The 24,468-nt window shown below is 38.5% G+C and overlaps 1 protein-coding gene across 1 annotated transcript in view; it reads left to right on the top strand.

Moving 5' to 3' along the window:
* Positions 1–24,468, top strand: part of ctnna2 (catenin (cadherin-associated protein), alpha 2) — a 393,607-nt gene that overhangs the window by 41,459 nt on the left and 327,680 nt on the right. Inside the window, exon 3 of the mRNA XM_042485341.2 lies at positions 22,947–23,142. Within this exon, the coding sequence (XP_042341275.1) occupies positions 22,947–23,142 (196 nt within the window). The remainder of the gene's footprint in view (positions 1–22,946; positions 23,143–24,468) is intronic.

Below are 24,468 nucleotides of genomic sequence, written 5' to 3'. Positions count from 1 at the left end.
TTTTATCTAATGACTTTGGGTTATCTCAGAAATAACCCTTATTGAAGACATGCATTTTCAGATATTACAAAGTATTGCCTGGGTGTTGGATGCACTGCAGAAAGTGGTGAAGCTCATCTTCATTTTTGAAAGCTAAGTACTGAAAAAGATGGGGAAAAAGCTGGATTTGAAGATGTGAAGTCCTCCACTCTTTGTACTCTTTTCTATCCCTTGTTTGAATTTGGATGACAGTATTTCTAAGAGGCTTTGAACCCTGTCAGAGGCGGTGATGTTCAAAGGCAGTCTGGAACCCCCTGCTTCTTGGCATGCAACTCATCGGACACTTGCCATGTTACAGGAAGCAATCCTTAATTTAAGCTGGAAGAGGGGAACGTGGAAATGAATTGGATAGCTGGAAAAACAGTGACATCTTAACAAGACAAAAGTATGTCTTAATGATAATTTGACACCAGTGGGTTGATGATTTATTTTTTTTTACAATTTTCCCAATATTTAGTTTTCCACAATAACTTTGCAGTTTGGATTTGATGTGATGCTCAAATACGTTAAAGGGTTAAAGTTTGTATTTTGAGTTTTAAACAGTTTCCAATAATGAGGAATCCATTCTAAAACAGTGGAGGATGAAGCTCATTATTGGTGATTAACACAAATCTAAGTAGATTTAGCATGCAGACCCCATGCATAAAATAAGATTTTGCTCTCTTCTATCTTTGGTGTCATTATGTCACACATCTGACACATTTGGTCTCCTTTATTGTTGCCTCAGTTGGCCCTCCTGCCTCGCGTGATATCGTGACATTAGCTCAGATCTCAGATGTGTCCCACACCTGCTCCACTGAAAATGTTTAGCCTGTATCTTTGTTAGCCTTCATAATGAAACATTTATGGTATTTTTCCCTTGTGAATTTTCTTGATCTTGAATGCATGCAACACGAGTGTTTTGTTATTCATCTCACTGGCATGAAACCCAAATATAGACTCCTGTAGCTACTTGCCATTTGTCAGTCTTATTTTGTCCTCTGGCTAAAAGGATATTACCATGTAAGTGTATTTGATGCTGCGACGTCAAGAAAAGAAAAGTTATATGTTGTGTTATGTAGTGGTTATGTGTAATGGAAAAATGGTATTTGTATGGGTATCAACTATGAAACACAATTCACTGATGACATATTGTGACTTTGTAGTGAGTAGTATTGAGGTTGGAAATGCGTAGTTTTACGTTAAAAATTATAACATGACTACAGTCTAGTCTCACTCCCAGGGTGTTAAAATATCCCTCTTAAGCAGTGTCCCTGGCATCACTGTAAAGGTCGTGACACACCAAACCAAAGGTCGGCTGATCGCCCACGTTAAGCTGACAGTGAGCTTCAGTGGCCCTTGTCGCCATAGAGTGTGCCACACTGTTGGCCAAGGTCGACCCTTAATGTATTTTTTTTTATGCTGATTCAGCCTTTTAGCCCATCGCTGAATTAAATCACTTTTATTGGCCGTTCAGCTCAGCGCTAGAGAAGAGAAACAGAAGGCAGGATGTAAATAAACAGCTTAAGCTAAGGATTGAGGTTGAAACAAACTTATTCTGTAAGATTGTTTTTCTTTAACCAATGAGCTCCTAACAGAATTGTTTGTTTTTTTGTTCATGGTGCACAGTAAATATGTTTTGTTCTTTCACTATTGGGTTGTGTTGTTAATGTGCTAACTGGCTAACTAGTGTCATGGCGATCTTTGGTTTTCCTGTTTTGAATGATGAATGACGACCTCCTTCTGCTGCTATGGAGTATCTCCTCTCACACAGGTGCAGAACAGACATGCTTGTTGGTTGTTGGTTTGGTGTGTTCCTGTAAAATGTTTTGGCGGAGAAAAGGTGAGGTAGCGGTGCAACGCAGCGGGGCGACGCAGCGGGGCGACGCATCGGGGCGACGCATCAGGGCATTTTTGTCACAGCTAGTTCTTGGATGTTGTCTTGGACTCTTGCAGCCTTAATGTGTCCGGGGACATACTTTAGATTATGATTGGCCTACAATGAGCTTTGACTCGACTAATCTGTAAAGCAGTTTGGGTTGCCTTTGGGTATGAAATGTGCCATATAAATAAATATGCCTTGTCTTGCCTTCTGCCCAAGCATAAGAACATGATAAGTCGGGACGAGATCACTTCAGTGATTAAGTTTATATCTGTTTACCATTACTGTATTTTATCTTGGATCCTGGGTACTCCAGTAGTGAGCTGATCTTTCCATGTGTGGTTGCATGATTCCTTTTTGTCAAACATGTGCCCAGATGAGGGTCTTGTGACAAAAATCTTGACTTTATCAAACCTGCATTGAACACCAAGTACCTTCTGTTTGTATCTTCGTGTTTTCTCGTGGAGATGAAAGACCTTGGGTATATTGGTTTTGGTCACCATACCTTTGCATATAATTTGAATAGATTGCTGCTGGCCAGGACATTAATTTCTCAGTTAATCTGGGAGTGACCTCACAGCAAATTTGCAATTTGGAGGTCTCAACTGCTCTCAGGTTCCTGTGAGCATTTTGCTGAAAATCAATGCAGTGTTGTTTTTATTCAACTCAATACTTGAGCTCTTGAAATCCCAAACAAACATGTACAATACAGGAATGTAACTGCATGTTCTTCTCTGTCTCTATCTGCTACTCTCTTATTCTGTTTCCCTACATCACACTTGGCACTGTTTCCTCTTGCTCTCGCTCTCCATTCTGCACAAAAGTGTCAACTAACACACATACAGTGCATTTTAACTGGTGTCCCGACAAAGGTGATGATAGAAAGTAATACTTTATTATTTACACGGTAGTATGATAAGGATGACAGCTGTGTCATTATGCAGAGTGCCCCCTGTTAGCTTCTGTCTTCTCATTACCTCTGCCAGTGCCTCGGGGTCAGTGCTGGATCTTGTGAAACACACTTTCATCTGTCTTCGGGCTGTATCTTCTGACACCTTGCTATGTCAGCATATGGCTTGCCCCAGGGTTCTGAACAGCAGCCATGCACAGATGCTGGTTGTTCGCTCTCTCTCTCTCTCTCTCTCTCTCTCTCTCTCTCTCTCTCTCTCTGCTTTTCTGCCACAGAAAATACACCACATCAGATTGCCTTAGAAACACAACCCTCCTCATTTTAGCACTATTTCAACAAGCAGCTTCCACTATGATGACTAGTTAAAAACAATCTAAAACTATATATTATTTTTGCTGTTGTTATTCATGGCCCTAACTGAAAGACCTGTCCATATGCATTTATATTTATATATTCATATTCATAGTATCAGCTCTTAGTATGTGTGAGTGGACTGTACTGCCAATTCTCTTTTAAGTTTTCCATGCCTGATTGATTCTATATTAGTTAAGATACAAATGAAACTAAAGATTTGGATGCCATTTTGTTGGTTTTTCAGTTGATTAAAATTAACATTCAGCACCAGCTTATTAATAAGACTCACAGCCAGCATTTTGACTTGTAACAGTAGGAGACATCTCAGGTGTAAAAACATAAAGGACGGCTCCATTCTATTCAGTTTTCACAGTAAGACATGTTAGTGAGCGGTGAGCCAGCATGCACAATACCAGGACCCAAAACTGAAGCAGCTAATGGAGCTACACCTGTTTTTTTCCCCAAATTTGACATGTCAAAATGTCTTCTATCATAAAAGTACAGGTACTCCAAATAAATACATTCTATTTTAAAGTCAACATTTTGAATATGTAAGGTGACAATATTCAAGTGAAATAATTTGTAAGTGAGGAAACAGAACTTTAAAAAAGTGCATATCACTTTTGACACTCTTGATTTCATAAAATGTCGTTTGTTGCTTGTTATTCACTGGTCTGTTTTATGTTTTTGACAGAGAAGCAATGATTTATTACAAAATAGGAACATCATAAAATTTTTAACGATTTTTATGATTGTAAAAGAAATCAAAGGAAGACTCGGTCTATACTGTTATACTTTTTTAGGACAGGGGTTGCCTTTGGAAGTTAGTGCAGTGGCCCAGAGCAATACCCATTTTATATCAAGTGTATCACTATAATGAAGGAAAACAAGAATCTCTCAGATGGCGACTTTAAATTTAAATTATTTCCAATTCATGGAGAAAAAAAATGTCTGTGTATGTCCTCCTTTTTAGTATGCTGAGTTAATTTGACTGTGGTCCTAAAAAAATACTCTGCATCTTTTATGAGAACAGCCCTGAGTAGTTGAAGGAAATATTGCAATCATATCAACAGTTTTTAGAATAAAGTTTTGTTGCAAAATAAAATCTCTTCATTTGAACAGTCTGTACATCTGAGGCTGCATGATTTCAGGAGTTTCTGAGAATGCAAAACTTAGTTTGAACATCACAACATACTGTATATGATTTCCTCCTCAGAGTGATTGGGACATCAAGGCTAAAGAACAAAAAAAAGTGCTTCTTTTCTTTTAAAGACAAAGCAAAAGCTTGCAAATGCACACATTTTAAAACCTTTACAGACAAAATTAAAAAAAAAAACCCCAAAGCATCCTTTTGTCTTTTTTAGTGTGACAAATGTTTTCAGTTGCTTGAAGACCACACATTGTGCTCATCATTCAAGAAAGTTTGAACTGTGTAGACTAATTACTTATATCCTCACAAACCGTTTTTTGTCTTTTTAAGATTCGCTGAATTTAATTTTATTACAGCTATCTTGAAACGTTTATACTTTTTCATCCAGTGTTATATTCACTTCATCTCCCTTCAGTTGGCAGCTCTAAAGGCTGCAGTTTTCATTGTACTTCTTGAAATAGTTTACCATGCCACAAGCACTTATTCCTCCAACAAGGAAAAAAATACTGTATTTAAAACTTTTATTAAAAGGGGTGAGAGAAGGAAAATGGGAACGAAAGACAGAGAAAGAGAAAGAGTCACAGTGTTGCTATATTCATTATTGAATAGTGCCTGTCTGTGCCTGAGAGCTGTGGGAGCAGCAGAGGAGAGTCCAAGGTCAGCACCGTAGGCCGTAATGTCTGGTAATCTGTGAACCAGAACACTAGGATACATTTACTTACTGCCACCACCCATAGAGTTTTGGCTTATCAGATACTTTGTAAACCAACACAAGCATACACTTACTGTACAGTGCCATGGACTGATAAGACAGCCGATGCTGTGAAGATGCTGAGCAGATCTACGGGTGAAATACAGCTGATCCGTTTGGGCTCTTCAAAGGACTCTGACAGTATGCCAGCAGGGGTCTTGCCTCCCCTGTTCTGTCGTCTGTGTGTAAGAGCGAGACAGAGAAGCAGAAGATGAAAGGGAAAGAAGCAGACAGATAATCTGAGATGCTGATTCTCTGCATATTTGACTGTGAGCAAGATCAGCACAGCTGTAATCTAAATGAGGCTGAATAGTCAAAAATGAGTTTGTTGTTTCTCTATTCTTTGATATGTTTGTGCGCTGTCTGTGTTACTCTTCTCTGTACAGCTATCCTCTTCCTCTTTGACCCATAAACCCAGGTCAATTTGATGAAAATTGTCTTTATATTTTACAGAAAATAACATGCCACAAAACAAGCCCATTTTCATTAATAATTTACCTACCCAGCTCAACTGCTAAACTACTTCTGTCTACAGTTCTCCTTACGTTTTGGTCTCACTTTGCTGAGTTTTGTATTTATGTAGAGGCAGCTTTAGTGTTCACTGTAAAACTTTTGCTATGGTTCCCTGTAGTGCTTCATTTGGTAATTCTGTAGGAAGTTGCATCACTTTGGTTGCATAAGATTGAAGCCAGTAATTACTTTAGTTTTTTTTGTGGTAAATATTTCATCCTTGCACTGCATGAACTAAATTATTAAAAGAACCCTGAAAATCAAATTCTATCAATTTGCGCTGATCTCGTAGGCACAAAAATCGGTCATTGTGCTTGGGTTCTTGAACTCCATTCCGCAAACACTCCTCTGAGAGGGACTGTCAACCCTAACGCAAGATTTAAATTGTGCTTTTCTATGATTTTGTCAAGTAAAGATTTCAACAACAAGGCATGTACATTCAGATGCACAGATAAGTCGAGCTATGGTTATAGCCTTACTAAGCCATTTAATTAACTGTCCTTGTCCCAGTATACAAGCACTGGGGGAGAATGGATTTATTGATGGAAGTATGTTCAACTCCACCATGGAGGTTGGCGATATGCCCCCTTTCAGCTAGTTAAAATAGACCTATATTATTTATATAGTCTTTGATATAGACAGAATCACAGTCACAACTGTTTATTTACAGTAACTTCAGGTTAGAAAACAAATGCATCACGTACATAAAATCTAACGTCACTGAGAAAACTCTGCCTTTATTGATTAGTTTTAAGCCACAAAAAAAAGTGTGTGTGTATATATATATATATATATATATATATATATATATATATATATATATATATATATATATATATATATATATATATATTTATATATACAGCCCTTACCAACAGGGATTTGAAGCTGTTATATCAAAAACACCAAACTCAGTTCAGAAAAACAGTAATTTTACTTTGCTGATGGGGTTGTTGAGTTGTTTGTCTACCACCACCTTGATCAGCTGCTGTGGAGGGAAAAGATGAACGAATATTAAAATAAAGTGTAATTTTAAATTCATTTATTTTTTTAGTTGGCTAAAATATGTTTTGCTGCGGCCTGTCTGAAGCAGTACATTGCTAAGTGTGCTGTGAGACTGTACTTTATTTATCAGAGGAGGGGGGTGGCTGGAGGGTGACTTTTTAATCTAAAATAAATACAAAATACTACCACCTAAAGTTGTATATCCCTCACCTGAGCCAAAATTTGAAAAAACAAATCCGTCCTCAGTGCTTGAAAAAAAAAAAAAAACCTTACCCGTTTGGCAGCGCCCCTTCACCCCTCATAAATAATGCATAGTCCCATGCCTAACCACTGAGGGAGGTGGCTAGGAGCGTGCGAAGAATGCCTAGGCCATTTAAAGTCTGACTGAGGTGTTTACATGATGGAGGGGTTCGACCTCCAATAGAATTATATAGGTGTGTTAGTCTGACTTTGAGAAATTCAGTTTAGTCTGATTTCAGTTGGACTAACACATTTACATGTATTTAAAAGTCCAGTTTTTGTCAATCTTACACACTAATTCAACTTTTTCTAACATGTATATGCACTGAGTGTGATTGTAATACAAGGTTTGGTGTTTGGCATAATTTGGTGTGGGCTACACGGCATTGGAAAGCCCTCAGCTTACAGTATGGCTGAAGTGTTTTTAGACCTTTTGACTTCCCAGACAGAGGTAAGATTAGACAAAGACAAATGTTTCTTTTGGGAGGAGAATGTTGTTGGACTAAATATGGATGAATTCCTAAATGTGTAAGGCTTGAGGTGCTGTGGAGTGGAAATGAAGGTTACAGAGAGAGCGAGGGAGACAGAGAGAGCATGTGTGTTGCTGTGATCACGTGCAGAGGATGCCAGAAGAGTTGTAAGTCCTTTGATTAGTTTACTGGAGGTGGACTGCAGTTTGGGAATCAAAGAAGTTGTGCATAGTGTGCTGCAGGTATACATACCCTCTGCTGCTGCTGCTGAATTGTCTCATCTGAACCTTATTGTTATATTCTCACAGTTTTCATAAAGCCCTGTTTTTAATGGATTGCTGCACTGATTTCTCTGCCACTTGTCATTGTGACCATATCTCACACTTGAAGCCATTTCAGAATAAAATTTGAGAAACTTTTATGAGGTCTGTCTTTGAAGTGAACAGCATTTCAGACGCCTCATATTCTGCCATTTGTTGTGAAGATTATGTGAACACCTCCAGGCACGTCATGCAGAAATTAGTCAAATGAGGACTCATTGGCATCTTTACCAAATAAACTGGCAAATCTAACGCAAGCATTCAGTAATTTCTTTTATACATATTCTAAGTGAAGGTGGAGAGTTTGGGAGTTAAAAAGAATCCTGAAATGTCCTAATTGGCCAGTGTTGCACATTGATTTCAAAACCCACTCTCTCGTGCTGCTGTTTTCCTTAGATTAGTTCCCCAAGGACTAATCGTTGACTCTTTTTTTTTTCCACACACACACTAAATTGATGGTATTTTTGGGTATTTCCAGGCAACCAAACATATTGTTTTCGGCACAGAGAACAATGTGCTCCAGCTGATATTTAGATCCAGTTTGGTTCCTGCATTTGGCTATGTGGAGAGTGTGTGATAATGGGTGTAAAACTGTTCTTATATCATGGTTGAAAGCATGCCCACCTGAAATAATTTAATGATCCACTCTGTGAAGATCAGCTTCGTATTAGAAAGTGTCCTGTCATACTTCAAGAAATGAATTTAGTAAGCTCAGTGATAGCAAAAGATATCTGTGGTGAGAATGATAATGAAGGAGTGGGAGGATCAAACAGAGTATAGGAACATGGGCTAAGAGGGTTACTAATGAGGAAATATTATGAGGAGACTGAAAGTTTATTGCACTCTCAAAGCAGAATGAATGAATGCTGCTCTCAGAAGTTCACCTTGTAAAATGTGAGAATCATTATCGCAGATAAGCCATTGATTCCACTGGCTCTGCTTTTCTACTGATTCACGTTTTCTCAAAACTATTTGTTACTTTCCACAAGTGTTTATAACATAAAGTAAGTAATGTGACACCTAATATATTCTTGTGGTGTAGGAAATCGTTTGAAATGCAGAGTTCGGATATCAGTGAAAAAAGTTCAGCAAAACTGCAGGTAGTGGGATAAACCTGACAATTTAGAGCAAATCTATTCAAGTAGGACAAGTAAACCAAAAAAGATGAAAATATTTGACAACTAGCACCATGTTTTATTATTCATCAGTTTTCCCCCTTATCCATCTTTGAATAGCACAGTTCCTCTCCAACATTCATCTCTAGGCTTTAAAACTAAACATGTTTCCAGGAGGTTTTATGAGGATCTGGTTGCAAGCGAACATGCTGCATGGTTAAGACTGTCAGAGCTCGACACGATGGCAAAGTGACACTTCCTGCTAAAACCCTTCCTCTTTGCCACCCAGAAACCCATTCAGGTACCGATCTTAATGCTTGCTAATCCCCACTGCTTTGCTCCACAGCACTTGTTAACTTCAAAAGATATTTGAAATAACAGAAAAGTGAGTGCAACCTTGGGCTTGAGAATCTTAGATACGTTTTCATATGCAGCTCTGCGGGATTTGTCGGCAGGGCTGTGGTGCTGTAGCAGGTACACTTGGCATTCACTTCCTCAGGAAAACAAATATATGTGTGCATGTTTTTCCTAACATTCAAATTTGCAATGCATGTGTGTGCTGTTGTCTGCATTTGAATGTTTATCTGCCTTGACTATATAAATAGCATGTGTATAAAGTAGTGTGCAGTGTTTCTACTGGCCTGAAGCCATCATAGCAGCCACCTTATGCAAACAGGTTCCCATATTGTCCTTTTCACAGCTAGCTGATTGATTCAGTCACTTGGAAAAAAATGAAGAGGACCCCTCGTGCTTTTGTCCCCTGAGCTTTTGCACACATTATGCACTTTACACATGGGCATAAACGGCCTCATCAATTATTTAACAGGGAAGGTTATGTATATCACTAACTGCAGGATTGTGCCAAAGGTTAACAGAAACACTCAGGAGCTCTGTATTGGTGTGCATGATGATACATGTGTGCAAGTTGGCTACACGTGCACACACATGCACATGCCCTTCCCTAATGTTCAGCAGTTAAAGTGCATCACTCATCCGTTGGATGCTAGTCTCAGAGGCTGAAGGCGGAAAATTGAATGGCTACGCAGAGCCACAGGGATTTACTACTGAGTGGACAGTCCACTGGCCAGTGCTCTGGAGAGGAAAGGCCGCATGGCATTTAATACTATTGATCAGCAATAAAATGGGAGGGCAAGGCAAAACAACTCCTTAGCCCTGAAGGAAAGGTTAGTCTCACCACTGCCGCAGAATAATCCCTTACAGTATTACCTGTTAACTGTTTACTGACTGAGTCTGGATATTGTAGGATCATTGGAATGCTTTAATATGTTATTGCATTTGACAAAAACCAAAAAAAAAAATGTCTGATTCTGTTAAGGGATTATTCTTTATTTATCCCCCCATTTTGCGCCTCCCCTTCATAAATATGGAACAGTCCCTAAATGAAGAGGGGTTTAAAGTTGTCCAACACTTCACTGGATTCCCAGCACGAGTCCATTTTAGACAAATAAAATAAAATCTGGATGCAAAGGCTGTGGTAACAACTTGATGCATGTTTTTGTTTGAGATTGGCTTTGTTCATTATCATTCCGGCACAACATTTCAGTGCTCAATGATGTGCAAATATTTGTCATCCAATCAGCAGCGAGCTTCCATATCTGAGTTGCAGTGCAACATCCTGCATACTTGAGCAGGATTTAAAAGCTGGGGCTAAATCAATGAATTCAGGCAGAGGCAAGGCTGCTGATGACGAAGGTGTGAGAAATAAATGGAGTTGGACATGGTTGAGTTGAGGATGGGAAACCGCTAGAAACATGTTGCTACAAACTAGATGGATCTAGCTAAGCTGTTTTTTCTCCATGTGTTTGAAGAATTTGCAGTTTTGCAGTCGCAGGGGGTTTAAGTGCAGGATAGGTCAAATGTCTGAAGACAGAGGACATATACAGTGCACAAACTAGCTGTAATTTCTCTAATGAGCTCAACAAATAATTTGTTGCTAATGGTAATACAAGCCAATCCATGCAGATGCGATTTCTCCCCCCTTGTTTTAAAATCATCACCCTCCTCCCACCCAAATCTCCATGAGAACCCTATGCAAAATGTGTTCTTGTGTCTGCTTGGGTATGGCTCAGCAGTTTTTGTGGATTTGTTCTCATTGCGCATCTGTGGTCCTGCGTCTTTCCTGCCCAGTGACCGTGTCTTGATGTGTCTCTGTGGTCATTGCTGTGTGTGCGTCTCCTTTCTTACACAATCAATCTTTGGGAACATTTGGAAATGTTCCTAGGGGAGAGCACTGGCCCAGCTATTGCCTGTGATCCACATTCACAGTAATCAGCTGTCCACATGTCTTGTGTAATATTTGCCCTGTCAATATGAGCCCAGACGTATTTATTTGTAGTTGGAAGCATGACAAGCACTGATTCTGTTCGGCTGCCAGTTATTATAGATTTTTTGTTTGTAATGATTAAAACCATTTTTTTGTGGACTGTCGGCTTAACCCTTGAGTCTCCACACTCATGCCCTGAGACCTCACTAGTAAAACTAATACATGAGTGCACAGAGTGGTGCACTAGTAGTTGATGAGGTGTTTGTACTTCAAAGTAGGTGGGTAGTTTAATTAGGAAGAAGTCGGTATAATCTTTTATAAATTTCGATAGCTTTTGACTGATAGATGAGTATACTGTAAACAGCTAGCCAGAAAATGCAGTCCGGTCTGATTCCCAACTCGTCAAATAATGACACTTGGTCAGTAGAGCCTGCCAGTGGTGAAGTGAATGTGAAACCAAAAGTGAATTGAGTTATTCTAATAACATGATAATTGTTAAAAAAATAATTTGTGTGCTTACATGTGTTGCATACTATACTACTGACATGTGTTGAGGCGTTGTTTTCCCCTCAGTAACAAACATACTCATTTTAAGCCAAATCATGTTCTTTCTTTTCTTTTTTTCCAAGACCGAACCATGTTGTTTTGTTGCCTAACCTAGGGGAGTAATTATAACCTGTATTCAATGTTTATTTTGAAAAGACATTTAATGAGGAGAACCCTTTTTTTTTTTTTTTTTTTTTTTAAAAGAAAATGCATGTAACAAGTTTAAATTGACATGCTGCCCTGGAGCACACAAAACTGAAGCAGGAGGGTGTACAGCACATCATATTTTGACATGACAGGCCACTGACCAAGCGTCAATATTTGATGAATTGGGAGTAAGAATGTGTTGGAAAAGGAGATGGATATATGCTTGAAAGTGTTGAATTTTATCACTGTTCTTTTAACATTATTGCACAGCAAGAGCAGGAGTGATACTGCAAGACAGCACGTGTAGCCAGGTTCATAAAACTGCACAGAATAAACATCCTGCACAAATGCAGAAATATGCGTGCACACTCTTCACAGATTTGAAAATCTGTGCATGCACATTGTTCAGTCTCGCAAATCTCACTCATTGTATGATTGTGTGCACGTGCGTGAACCTGAATTCCACTTCCACAGTTAGTTATAGATGAGTGTAACTGTTTGCATATGAATAACAATGTCTGCTTCATTGGTGTCTAAGTGAAAAGCCTGCCAACAGCGCTGGAGTGACCATCCTTACACAGGGCCATTATACACGGCTCTACTATTTTGGCATTTCAAGTGTTATAAATTAATTCATCTCACACACTGTATCTCATTCATCATCATCAGAGATGTACTCAACAATTATTTTGATTATAGCATTTAAATTGTAGCAGACTTTAGACACTAAAGGATAAACAGCCATTAAAATAAAGCCTGTAATGTGCATTACCTTACTGTGGTGAATTACTATGGATTCCAAAAGAATCTTCATTGTTTGGATTTCATTTGGTCTCCCACATTATACTGTGTTGTTTACCTCTTTACACCCACATGCAAAGCTTGCTCCGGAAAACCTTGTTTTATTTATAAATACCAATTAATATGTTTGAAAAGGCAATAGCATGAGCATGATTTTCGTGCATACTTATTGTGTTTACATCCGCCCCTGGAGAACCATAGCATGTAATATAGCATGTTTAAGAAGCACCATTTACTAATAATGCTGTGTCGGACCCCATGTGGTTCAACACATAAAAACATAATGAGCCAAACTGTTCAGCGTGTTTCTTTTCACCCTCAAGAAGCGTTCACACAGACATTTTAATTCTCCCTTCATCAGGCAGCACACGCACCCGCAAGAGTCTCCCTCTTTAGCTGGCGAGGAATTAAATGTTTTATACTGTTGCATCATGTGGGAAGACATTTCCTTATTCTTCCCCTTTAAGTCGTTTTTTCCACCCCATCACGTATGTGCAGTCATATAAATCTGCTGATCTACATTTCAGTCTTCACGCTATCGTAAAGATTGTGCTTGCTGGCTGATATTTTTATATCCTTGGTGCAGGCCAATTGTATAATTGGCTTAAGTAATAGAGAAAAGTAAGTTCATTTATTCCCACGAGTCACTGCCTTGAGTCATATTAACACATACCATTTCACATGTGACCACATATGAAGCTACACTGTCATTAAGTCTATGATGCTCATTTCAAGCTACTATCATTTGCATTTGGCATTTCAATATTGCTGAGTGGTGATAATGAAACTCACATTAATGCTCAACCAAATATGAAAGAACTCTCATAAGTTCTGTGTAGTATAGCTCTTTACAGGTTGTACTATATATGGCCGTAGTCTACATATTAAAGCTTGTGGTGTGTGAGCAGTCGTGCCAAACTTAGGATATGACATAACTCGTGGCTGTATGGAAATAACCCCAGTGTGGTCTTGCATAAAATCCATGCAGTGCTGCTAATACACACAATAAATGTGCTTGCCCAGGGCCAATTACCAGCTGGCAGAAAAGGGCAAGGCTGCCTTTCCTAGACACTGAATTTATTTTGTTTCGTGTTAGGCCACATTTGGATGCACTAGGCAAACATTACTGTGGCCCACTTCATTTCTTTTTCGCAAACTACTTTTGTTTCTACCTCCTCCCCCGAGGGATCCGTTTGATTAGTCCATGTGCTTAGTTCTTTTTTTCTTTTCTTTTTGCAATGTTTTTACTTGCATTAGCTATTGAAGGATTCAGACTTTTTTCATATTAAAGTCATGACATGCACAACGTGGCTTTATGACACCATTTTTCATTTGGCTACAGAGTGCTACAGTATGCCCTGTGGCTATATGAGAGAACAGGCTGGATCCTTTATTAACCACATGTGCCCACGCAGGGAGAATACGTAAAGGACATATGTTGAAGGTCACTCAGATGATTTAGGTTATATGATAAATATGTAAAGTAATGTCAATTAAATCTTGCAACCTGTTTCCGGAAAGGGCAATCGCAAATCTACTGTAATAGAGATGTCTTTAAATGTCCTTTTTTTTTCTTAAATCCCTTTCAGCTGCCCCCCCTTTTTTTAATTAGATGTTAGATGATTTACCTTATTTATTTTTCATTTTTTTAAACCAATCTGCAAAATGTTTTTATCTGTATGATACAATTTAGAAAACCTTAAAAAACTCACTCAAACCCTATGAAACTGAGCAAATTGGCTTGATATCTTTCAAAAAACATGGGAAGAAGGCAATGAGCAAGGAAAGAAGAAATGGCTTAAAAATGTACTGAAAATTTGTAAAAAAAAAAAAAAAAAAAAGAAAGAAAATGAATAAAAGAAGAAAATATATGACTTGAAAAAAGTGCATAAAATTATGAGAATTCTGTAACCTATTTTTAAAAATGTTTTTGTGTAATTCTAAAAATATTTTTCGCCTAGATATTATTCCCTAGCTTTTTAAAAATAATTAATAATAATTCTAAATCTACTATTTTTTTGCAATTTGTGGAACATTTCTTACCAAGTTGTGCATTGCCTTTTTCCCTTGCTTTCAATTTTTATTTTTAAAGAAGTCGCACCAATTTGGTCAGAGTTTACGCTTGTAATATTTGTGAAAGGTATCTGAAAGCAGCACAAGAAAAGTGGTGTCGCTCCAGGTCTCAAAGGGTTAAGCTGTATTCCTGGATATATGCCACTGCTATATAAAAACTTCAATATGCTAGTAACTTGCTGTGTCTACTTTACCCAGCCAGAATCTGAGACAAGCAAGGAATATAAACTGAACACTCTTAAATAAAAACTGCTCCAATCGATCAGACACCAATCGTTAAAAGCCCAGATTCCTTCTAAATAATTTTAAGGTTGATCAGAAGAGCCGATCACCTGCCTGTCCCGAGTACAGACACACTGACTCTCTATCCTCGCTCGCCACACACACACACACCGAACTGAACAAAATGATTTGATGGTGAGATTTTGTTTTCTGTAGTGATGTGTTTTCTTTGCTCTGTGATGTGCGTGTGTATGTTTGTGTATTTATTCAGGTTGATCTGTTCTTGTTTTCTCTTAATTCTTGTTGGATTTGATCAAAGAGTGTATGGAGAGTATTGAGGCAGAAACTGGGAATATTCATGTTTAAGATTATTTTTTTTTTTTATTTTATTTTATTTTTTTGAAAAAATTAATATAAAGGGGTAGGATTTTAAGTATTCACATCCTCCTACTGCTTTTCGGATTAGATACCTACGTTGTTTACGGAATATGTCCGATGGGCATTCTGGTGTTGTTTTTCTTATTTCTATTCTATTTTCTTCTCCTATTTTAATTGATGATGATGTAAACACTATTTTTGTGACGATGTTGACATTGAGCTTTGTTTTTTCCTGTATTATGCCCACACCACCATCTTGGCATCTTACTGTACAGCACCTGTTTCTCACCTGCATTTCTTCAGGATTTAAATTGTTTTTTTTTTTCACTGCGACTGGAGATGCAGGATTGAGTAGGGGAGACAGGGGGCAGTTGTAACATTTTATGTTTTTGATGTTACTCAAAAACCTTTTGAGTTATTTTGATACGTTTATTATGAAAATAAGATCTGTGTCCAACATGTTAACAGTCATCAGTGGGCTGAATAAGCAATGTTAGAGTCACAACACTGATAGAAACACTGGATGTCAAAAATGGGACCTGCCCCCATGTGCAGGAGCCATTACAACGGTATATGAGGTATAGGAAGTATTTTATAAAAAGTAATACAACATCTACAACTGTGTCCAAATATGTTGCTTAAGCTCTTCTTGTGTCAGTGGACGCATTTAATATCTTGTGGCATCCCGAAATATGCACTTCAGCACTGCTGCTGAAAAAAAAATCCTTGGCGAAACACTGCACGTAGTAAGATGTTACAAACTCATTCTTGACACATGGTTGTGTTTGTAGACTTGTGAGTATGTTTGTGTGTCTGTGTGTGTCTGCGTGTTGAGGGTATCGGCGTTATCTTTAAAAGCATACTCATTACTCGCAGTGTTGCAGGCTTACATCATGTTGCAGCATTCTTTCCCTGTTTTCTTGATAGGCTGAGTTTGAACTTGATGGCTGTCAGTGCAGAGCATGTTTCTAAAGTTAAACAGCCAGGCTATTTGTCATATGCTGTGTCTCTCTTTGAAAGTGACAGTGATTAAACTTGGATGCCTCAGCAACCCCAGTAAAAAGCTGTAGCGTCTAAGGACCTTCAAAATGTAATGTCATTCAGCCTGAAAACAAAAGCACTGTCTTTCCTGCTCGCAATGTTTGTCCCTCCCAGGGATGTTTGTTAAATTAGATTTCCACGCTTCATCTAATCAGTGTAAACTCTGTTGCCCATTTATGTGGGACCTTCAAAATTAGTTCTCTCTGTATGCTTCAGGAAGTACACAGCAGCCTGATCACTGCTTGTATTTCCTCTCAACTCATCTGACTTCAAAGAGTAATTTAAGCTGGAGTAACACCATACACCATGTGAGGGTTGACAAGATCATGTAAAGGCACATGAAAAATATAGTTCAATTCTAAAGTAGCAATTATAAACTGCTAGAAAGCTGTGTGATGTTATGTTCATTGTCAGCTGACAGCACCTTTCAGTTATAAAAAGCAAAATTATCAGAACCTTATTATTAATTGTTGAAGGAACCAGTCTCAAAAATCATGACGGCATATTATGTAAATGTTGGCGAACTGCACTGACAAAGAGGAACAGCAGTCAGTAGTTGAAACCATATACTGTGGAAGATAATTTGACATTTGCTTGATTATGTGCTGATGTGCTGCGGTAAGCCTCATTTTGGGTTGTTGTTTGGGATATTAGTTTTTACAGTGGCTAATTGTCCTGGTCTCACTCTTCGGTCGTCGAATCCTGACGTTTGGTCAGTGGCCCTATTGGCGATGCACAGAGACACCCTCAAGTGGTGGCATTAGGCACTCTGGGTGGCGGCATTTGCTGATGCTCTGGGAAACTGCTGTAATAAAAAAAGCGAGAACATCTGCATAGAGCAGGCAGGAGAAGAAGTGGATGGGTTATACTTACTTTGGACTTTGATCCAGGAGCATGCTGTTTGTTTCCCATATACTAAATGTAGTTTATTTGTAGTGTTGGAGGAGAGGCTTATTGGAAGCGCGGCTCTGCGCCATGGGAACTCTAAATCCAACTCTGTGTCACAGTAGTATAAATATTAAAATTAAATGATAGCTTCGGCTTCAGGGTCCTGGTATTGTGCATGCTGGCTCACTATCACACAGTGCTTGTTGGGACACTTGAATAACAGAGCCATTGTTAATGTTATTAGTAACACCTGTGCTTTTCCTGCCATGAAAAGCCAAAATATCTGCCGTGTCAAGGGCTTGTATCAGTTTGAAACTGCTTTAAAAGTTAATTTATCATGAAGTGTTAATGTTATTTTCTCTTTCCACTATGGGTCCTTAAAGCCCATTCTGAGGATATGCAGCCTGGCATCTGTGTGCAGACACAGCAAGATATGTTCATAAAAATAGCACAGTTAAATCTGTATGAAGGTGGATAAATTGAATCAGCCTGAGTGCATGCTGTGATGTTATTGTGGGCATAATTAAATATACATCAAGCTTTTTTTAAAGGCACTGTTGCAGAACAAAACGTCAACAAGCTTCGACTTGACGAAGTCAGTCCCTTTGGAAAGCTACATGGCACATGCAGGGGCCTTATCTGGGTATTCCACAGGCCCAGTCCTGTGTTAATAAATAAATGAGCATTTGAAGTGCAGATGAATCATGCAAACCCGTTACTCAGTATGTTCTCATCCTCTGTTCCATGGAAGAGTTGCAGAAGGCATGGTGCAGGCAGAAAAATTTAAGGTCTCATTAACTCTGAGGTTCAGGCAAGATGAAAGAGAAATCCTTACACTTGACCACTAATCTCTCAGCTAACATATCTGAGGGAGACAGAGGCTGCAACAGAAGGCACCAGAAGTTTGCAGTTATGTTTGCCCACAATTCCTTTTCTTCGACATTGTTTAATGTAATGACTCTATCTGCCTCAAAAGTAAGAGAATCCCTGGTGCTGTAGAGAACTAAATTAACCTCTTAACTCTCTCAAAGGACATATATTTAAGCTCTTTTTATTTCAAAAATCATCTCATTTTATAATTCGGAACCAGTCACGTGTTGAGAAATTAGGGTAAACATCTATTGAGCCAGTATAATGGACTCAGAACCCTAAACATCTAGCATCTAAATAACAGCGATGTGGTGCAATGACTTATCTTTCATCCCTATTCCTACAGACATATTTACAGTGCTGCCTGTAATCCAGAGTGTCTGTTGCCAGCTGTTGGCAGTGAATCTACTGTGTAATGGTATGGGCAGCCAACTAATGGATGTCATTAAATCCAATTATTGCTCTGCTTGATTAAAAAAACAGCTAAAGGATATCATGCCATTTTAAAGGACCAGGTGCACTGCAAACAATATTTCCATGTGATGTTACTGCCACCATGCACAATGCCAAACAAATTCAATTATGTTTTCATTTACACTGCAATGAAGTCAGATGCCTTCCATGGCCTCCCCAGTTTCCACTTCTGAGCAGTGAACCTTAATGGGATTTTATGAAGCGCAACATGATCATTGATGAAAACATATCAAACACTTAACCACACGTGGATTAAAACTTGTATCCAATTGTTCTGTGGCACATTTAAGTTGTTCTGCAAACATACAATCTGATCCTTGCGAGATAGTTCTGTGTAAAACTGAGCTTAATGTTCAGTGCCTTTTATTCTCTTCGACTGACGACCTGGTACTTGTGGAATACAATGCTATTTCTTTCTAGCAAGAGTTAGGCAAGTATTCTGTTTAATGACGTTAATGCACCACAGTGAGCTGAAGAAGGCAATGAAGGGAGCTTACTCGTTGTTGAAGGCAATTTCTTGTGTTAGTGCCCCACAAACTCCAGACAGTGTGTGTGTCCAAAACCAACATTTCATTGTTGTTAAACTCACACCCTGCCTTTGCCTCCTCCTTCATTGATCGGCTTCACCAGATAGCCTTCTTTCCTTTTCAATGACTGTACCTGATCTAAAGTTATCATAGTTTTGGATTTTAATTAATTTTTTGTTTCATTTTTAATTTTTATTTTAATTCAGTTTAGTTAAAGTTTGTTTTGAGATTGGGCTTCTCATTTAAGTTTAGTTTTTATTCTTTAAAAATGTTTAGTTCTGTGTGGCACCTGAAAGCTCACCTGGTAGAGCAGGCACCCAGTGTACAATAGCTGTGTCCTTACCACAGTGGTTGCAGTTTCCACTCCGGCCCCGGCCGTTTGCTGCATGTCATCCTCTCTATCTGCTCATTTTACTCTAGTGCTGTCCTGTCAAATAAGGTACAAATCATTTTTTTAAATGTTTGTTTTAGTATAGTTTTGTGTCATCATCATTATTATTATTATTATTATTTATTTATTTTAATTATGATACAGGGAGTATTTGTTAGGGGCAAAATTTGAAGGTCCAATGCTTAGGATTTACATCTAGGATGTATTAGGATTTACATTAGGATCTGCATCTATTGGCAGAAATGGTATATAATATTCTTAACAATGTTTTTTATTAGTCTCTAATCACCTGAAAATAAGAATTGCTTTGTTTTCCTTACTTTATGAAACTAGCGCACTGACAAAGATATGTGGCTTAACTGTGAACCAGCTGCTTATATCTGGTGTCCTGATTTATGTTTTAAAACAACACTTGACAGCCCATCAGAAATTAGTATTTCCTGTCCTCATTACCAGGTGCATCACTTTTCTCAGACTCTGCAACATGATAGAAAAGACTGTTTTAGGCTTTAGCACGAAGTCATGTTAATCAAAATAACAGTAAAGAATATAGGCTACTGTAATGTAAAAAATAATAGACCTGCAAAGACAGCAGGCACATTTCTACGTCACTGGCTTCTACAGTCTTGAATCCACCTGGACACATTAGTGTGCTGTCGATATACCTGCTGAACAACAATCACAAAAATTCATGAGGTAGAACTTGAAAGAATACGGAGTCTGTGTGTGTCTGTCAGTGGTGGCAGATCTACGCTTTCATGTGGGCAGCCAGCATATGAGCGCTTGTGTGTCTGTGTGTGAGATGGAGGGAGTTTGTGTGTGCTTTCATGTGTAAATATAATGATGAGTTATTGATTGCACAAACTTAGATTGAAATAAACACACCGCCGCACTTCATAATGAGCACTCGTTCAGCCATGTGAGGTGATGTTGAGCGGATGAGCTGACGGTAAACATATGTATCAAAGTTAGTCACCAGGGCGGCTTTGAATACAGATGCTTAAAATAATAATAATGTCATTAAATTATGAATTACTTTTTCGCCAAAAAAAAGGCTTTAAAATGACTGGAAAGGTTAACTCAGTCTCATATCAACTCGACTATTTCTGGATCCATCCCGAGCAAGGGCATACATCATTAAAGTTTTTATTCCAGTCTAGAAGCCCCTAAGTAATGCAGCCTAGACAGGACATAACTTTGCTCTTAGCAGCTTTTCGAGTGGAAGCCTCTGATATATTCCACAAACTAATCATATCACCCCATTGTGCAGGTTCGTCTGCTGTCAGACTGATACTCCTACAGCACAATCTGACTGGAGTGTGTAATGAGCAATTCTGTCCATGTGCTTCCTCACTGGCCTCAGACAGACATGTGCCATTGTGTTCAGCAACGATGTCAACAGTATACAAGCGGTGAAAAAAATCCCACCCTTTAATGAATTATTGACAGACAGCAACGATTGCTGCTCTTCTGTTGCCTGTCCTGTAGCCTGAGTGAGTTTAGTGTATTGCTTGTTTCATAGCTTCCTGTTAATTACATTTAAAGTACCCTTTCAGATGAGGCCATCATTTTGGTTTGATGATTATGACACTTTCATCATAGCTCAGTTTAATTGATATGGTTCGTTTGAAAGCTTTTCTCTCACATTATTTTTGTTGAAGAAGCCAAAACTAAACACACTTAATCGGTGCGTGTCCTGATTAACTTCAAGTGCTGGAGAGATATTTCTCAACCCTGAGGCTTGCATGTTCTTGAGACTGCCATAGGTTTGCTGATTAGCTAAAAGCTTTTAGCTTGTAGGGAAGATGCCTGTTCCTTGTGATTTTTATGCCTCTGCACTGATGGTAGCTGTGGCTGGAGGGGTTATGTTTTCAGGATGTCTGTCCAATTCTGTTGAACTTGATATCTCAAGAACCCCATGAGGGAATTACTTCAAATTTGGCACAAACATTCACTTGGACTCAAGGATAAACTGATTGAGACTTTAGTGGTCAAAGGTCAAGGTCAGTTAGACCTTGTATCTGTCTCATACTTGTGAAAGCAATATCTTAAGGACACGTGGAGAATGTCTTCAAATTTGGCACAAATGTTCACCTGGGCTCAATGATGAACTGAGTTTGGTGGTCAAGAGCCACTGTGACATGACGTCTGTCTCATTCTCTTGAAAGTAATATTGCAAGAACACCTTCAGGGAATACCCTCAAATTTGCCACAAATGTCTACTTTGACTAAAACATATACTTATTAGAATTTGGTCAAAGGTAACTGTGACAAGTTTTTTTTGCCCTTACTCAAAAATGATTATGCTAATTATGACAGAATTTCACACAGATGTTTAATTGTATATTATGATGAAGTGATGACATTTTATATCCAAAAGGTCAGCTTTGCAAAAAACACTTCGTCTGGCCATAACTCAGGAAGAGAAGAGGAGACATTTGGTCAGATACTGATTTAGTGACACTAATCTTTGGAGCCCACCCTGAAACTGTGCTGATTGTACAAATCTTCTGTGCTGCCGGGGAAAGATGTGTGTGACGTATCCATGTTGTCACAGGTGTGGATGTTAACTGTAAGTGCAAGTTGGCTGGTGCACAGAGAAAGCATACATCCCCCAGGCCATATTTCCAGTTTTTTCTTGTGAGACTCATGGCATCGATAACATGAAACAACACCTTGTTTTTGTATGTCTCAGTAGAGTATGTCATCTTCTTTACTGACTGTCTACTGTGGTGAGAAATCAGTAGTTCAATACAAAGAGGTTTCTTGACTGTACAAGAAGCTTTCTTAATGGAAAGTATCTTATTACATTTCTTATGCACAACATACTATTGCAAAAGGCTGACTGTACCAATACAGTTAGATCAAGGGCTCATTTTGTAGGATTCAGTAACACATCATCCTATTGATTCTGTGCAGTGTAGCCTATCCAAAAGGGCTGAGATCAAAGGAATTGTTGCCTGAGGCTCATTTCAGTTACATTTTTTTTTTACAGTGAGAAGGACAGCTCAATGGGCCGACTGTATTTTACAGCACTCCTTTTTAAACTGAGGGATAAGTATTTTTTTAGTGAGACCTGTCTGAGATGAGGCTTTGCACCTGATTTATGCTATGTGAAATTAAGCATGTGCTTGTAGCTATAATAGCATTTCTAACATTTTATTTTTTAACTAGTTTAATATATTATATGATTTATATGATTTTCTAGTAATCCTTTTGTTCATTTACTCTCAGCTGTTGACATTATAAACCATACAGCAGGTAATAAACTTGGAGCAATTTTTAATCTTTTAGACAACATTATTCTGCACTGAAAAGAACTGAAAATAAGTAAATAATTCAATATGTACCAACATTTGTGTCATTTCTTCAGTTGAAGTGTTATTCCTATCAAAGTTCTATTTGCTCTGAATATTAGTGACTGATCTTCACAATGGCAATGTGCCATAACCTCCAAAACAAGGACAACGGTGTTGCGATTAGAAATGCACAAAAGCTGCAGTTTGTCACACTTGTCCATATGTTTTATATACTGTTAATGTTAGTCAACCAAACGTAATGACCTATTGTCTTTTCCAGGTGACTACCCTGGTGAACACCAGTAACAAAGGGCCATCCAGTAAGAAGAAGGGCCGCTCCAAGAAGGCCCATGTCCTGGCAGTGTCTGTCGAGCAGGCTACCCAGAACTTTCTGGAAAAGGGTGAGCAGATCGCCAAAGACAGCCAGGACCTCAAGGAGGAGCTCATTGCCGCTGTGGAAGATGTCCGTAAGCAAGGTGAGCTCGGTGAATGTTAATTTGCAGATACTATTGTATCATAGCCTTGCTTTGATGCTGGTCAAATAACTGTCAGTGCGCAGTTTACCTGCTTTTCCTTTGGGCATTTACAGAAGTAATTCCTTCCAACTCTCAGCAATATTATATTATTGCTTTTTCCTTCATAGAACAATATTTGACTCACATACTCTATCTGTAGTACTGTGGTGGTGTGTGACTGTGGGTTGTTTCTAAACTTTCCAGAGGATCATCCATCATCAGTCCAGGGCTGCCCACTTGTAGTCAGTCCCCTTGGACTGGAGTCCCCTTGGTACTTATGTAGCCATGTCCAAAGGCCTTGTCTTCTGTCTGACAATTTTTTTCTAAATAACTTTTGAAAGTACACACTTTTAAAGTGTGGCTCCATTATTCATTGTTTGAATTTGTTTGGACATTGTTGTATCATGCTATAGCTTTCCAGTAATGTTTCTAATGCTGTCAAATTAGTAAATTCAAATTGTGGTATGTTTAAGCTTCAAAATGCTCTTCTTCCTAGGCCCTCTAAAAACCTTTCCACATGCAACATGACGTACGTAGGTCTCTAAACAGTGTCGATGCTACATAAAGACTAAACTGACATACTGCTATTGATGCCACGTTAGTTCAGCTCTAAAAGTAATACAACAGCACACACAGAGGAAGCCTTACGTCAGTTTTTGCTTAGAATGCCATTACACCAATACGTCTTCACATAGCAAATAGTTTTTTGCTGCTATATTAATGTTCTGTGTGTCATATGCACCTTCAACATTGTAAGATTGCACATTTGGCCTTGTCAGAGGTCTAGTTTACAGGTCTAGAAGGTCTAGGTTTCTAGTTATTTTTAGCTTGTAATTGTCAGTGCAATCCGAAGACTCTTTTATTGCAGGACGAAAGTCATATAATCAGAAAATTACTGTGAGATACAATGTCCATAAGGTAGACACAGAAACATCAACACTTTTATATAACTCAGTGAAACAGCCTAAAAATACAAACAACTTCTGCAAAGGTTGTAATCACATTGATGAGTCAGAGCTTAAGCATCGCATCACAATAATAAGGCTGTTTGTACTGTGCTTCTCCTCACTGCCCACTTAATATGTGTACAGTGCAGATATGATATATCAACAAGAAACAAAGTCCCATGCTAAAATCATGATATAAACTGAAGCTTCAGCCATAACAACAAAGTATGGAACATTGAAGTAATATGACTTAAAGTATGAACAGGAGTTAGTTGTGGTCATGGCACTGTTAATAAATACCTCATGTTGAGGTATGCAGTAGCTGCAGCCTCAGAATAGC

This window comes from Plectropomus leopardus, chromosome 3 (assembly GCF_026936395.1).
Source record: "Plectropomus leopardus strain MGB_pleo_1.0 chromosome 3, ASM2693639v1, whole genome shotgun sequence".
Classification (NCBI taxonomy): Eukaryota; Metazoa; Chordata; class Actinopteri; order Perciformes; family Serranidae; genus Plectropomus; species Plectropomus leopardus.
The sequence above is the reverse complement of the archived record's forward strand: the minus strand, read 5'-3'. Positions and strand labels throughout refer to the sequence as shown.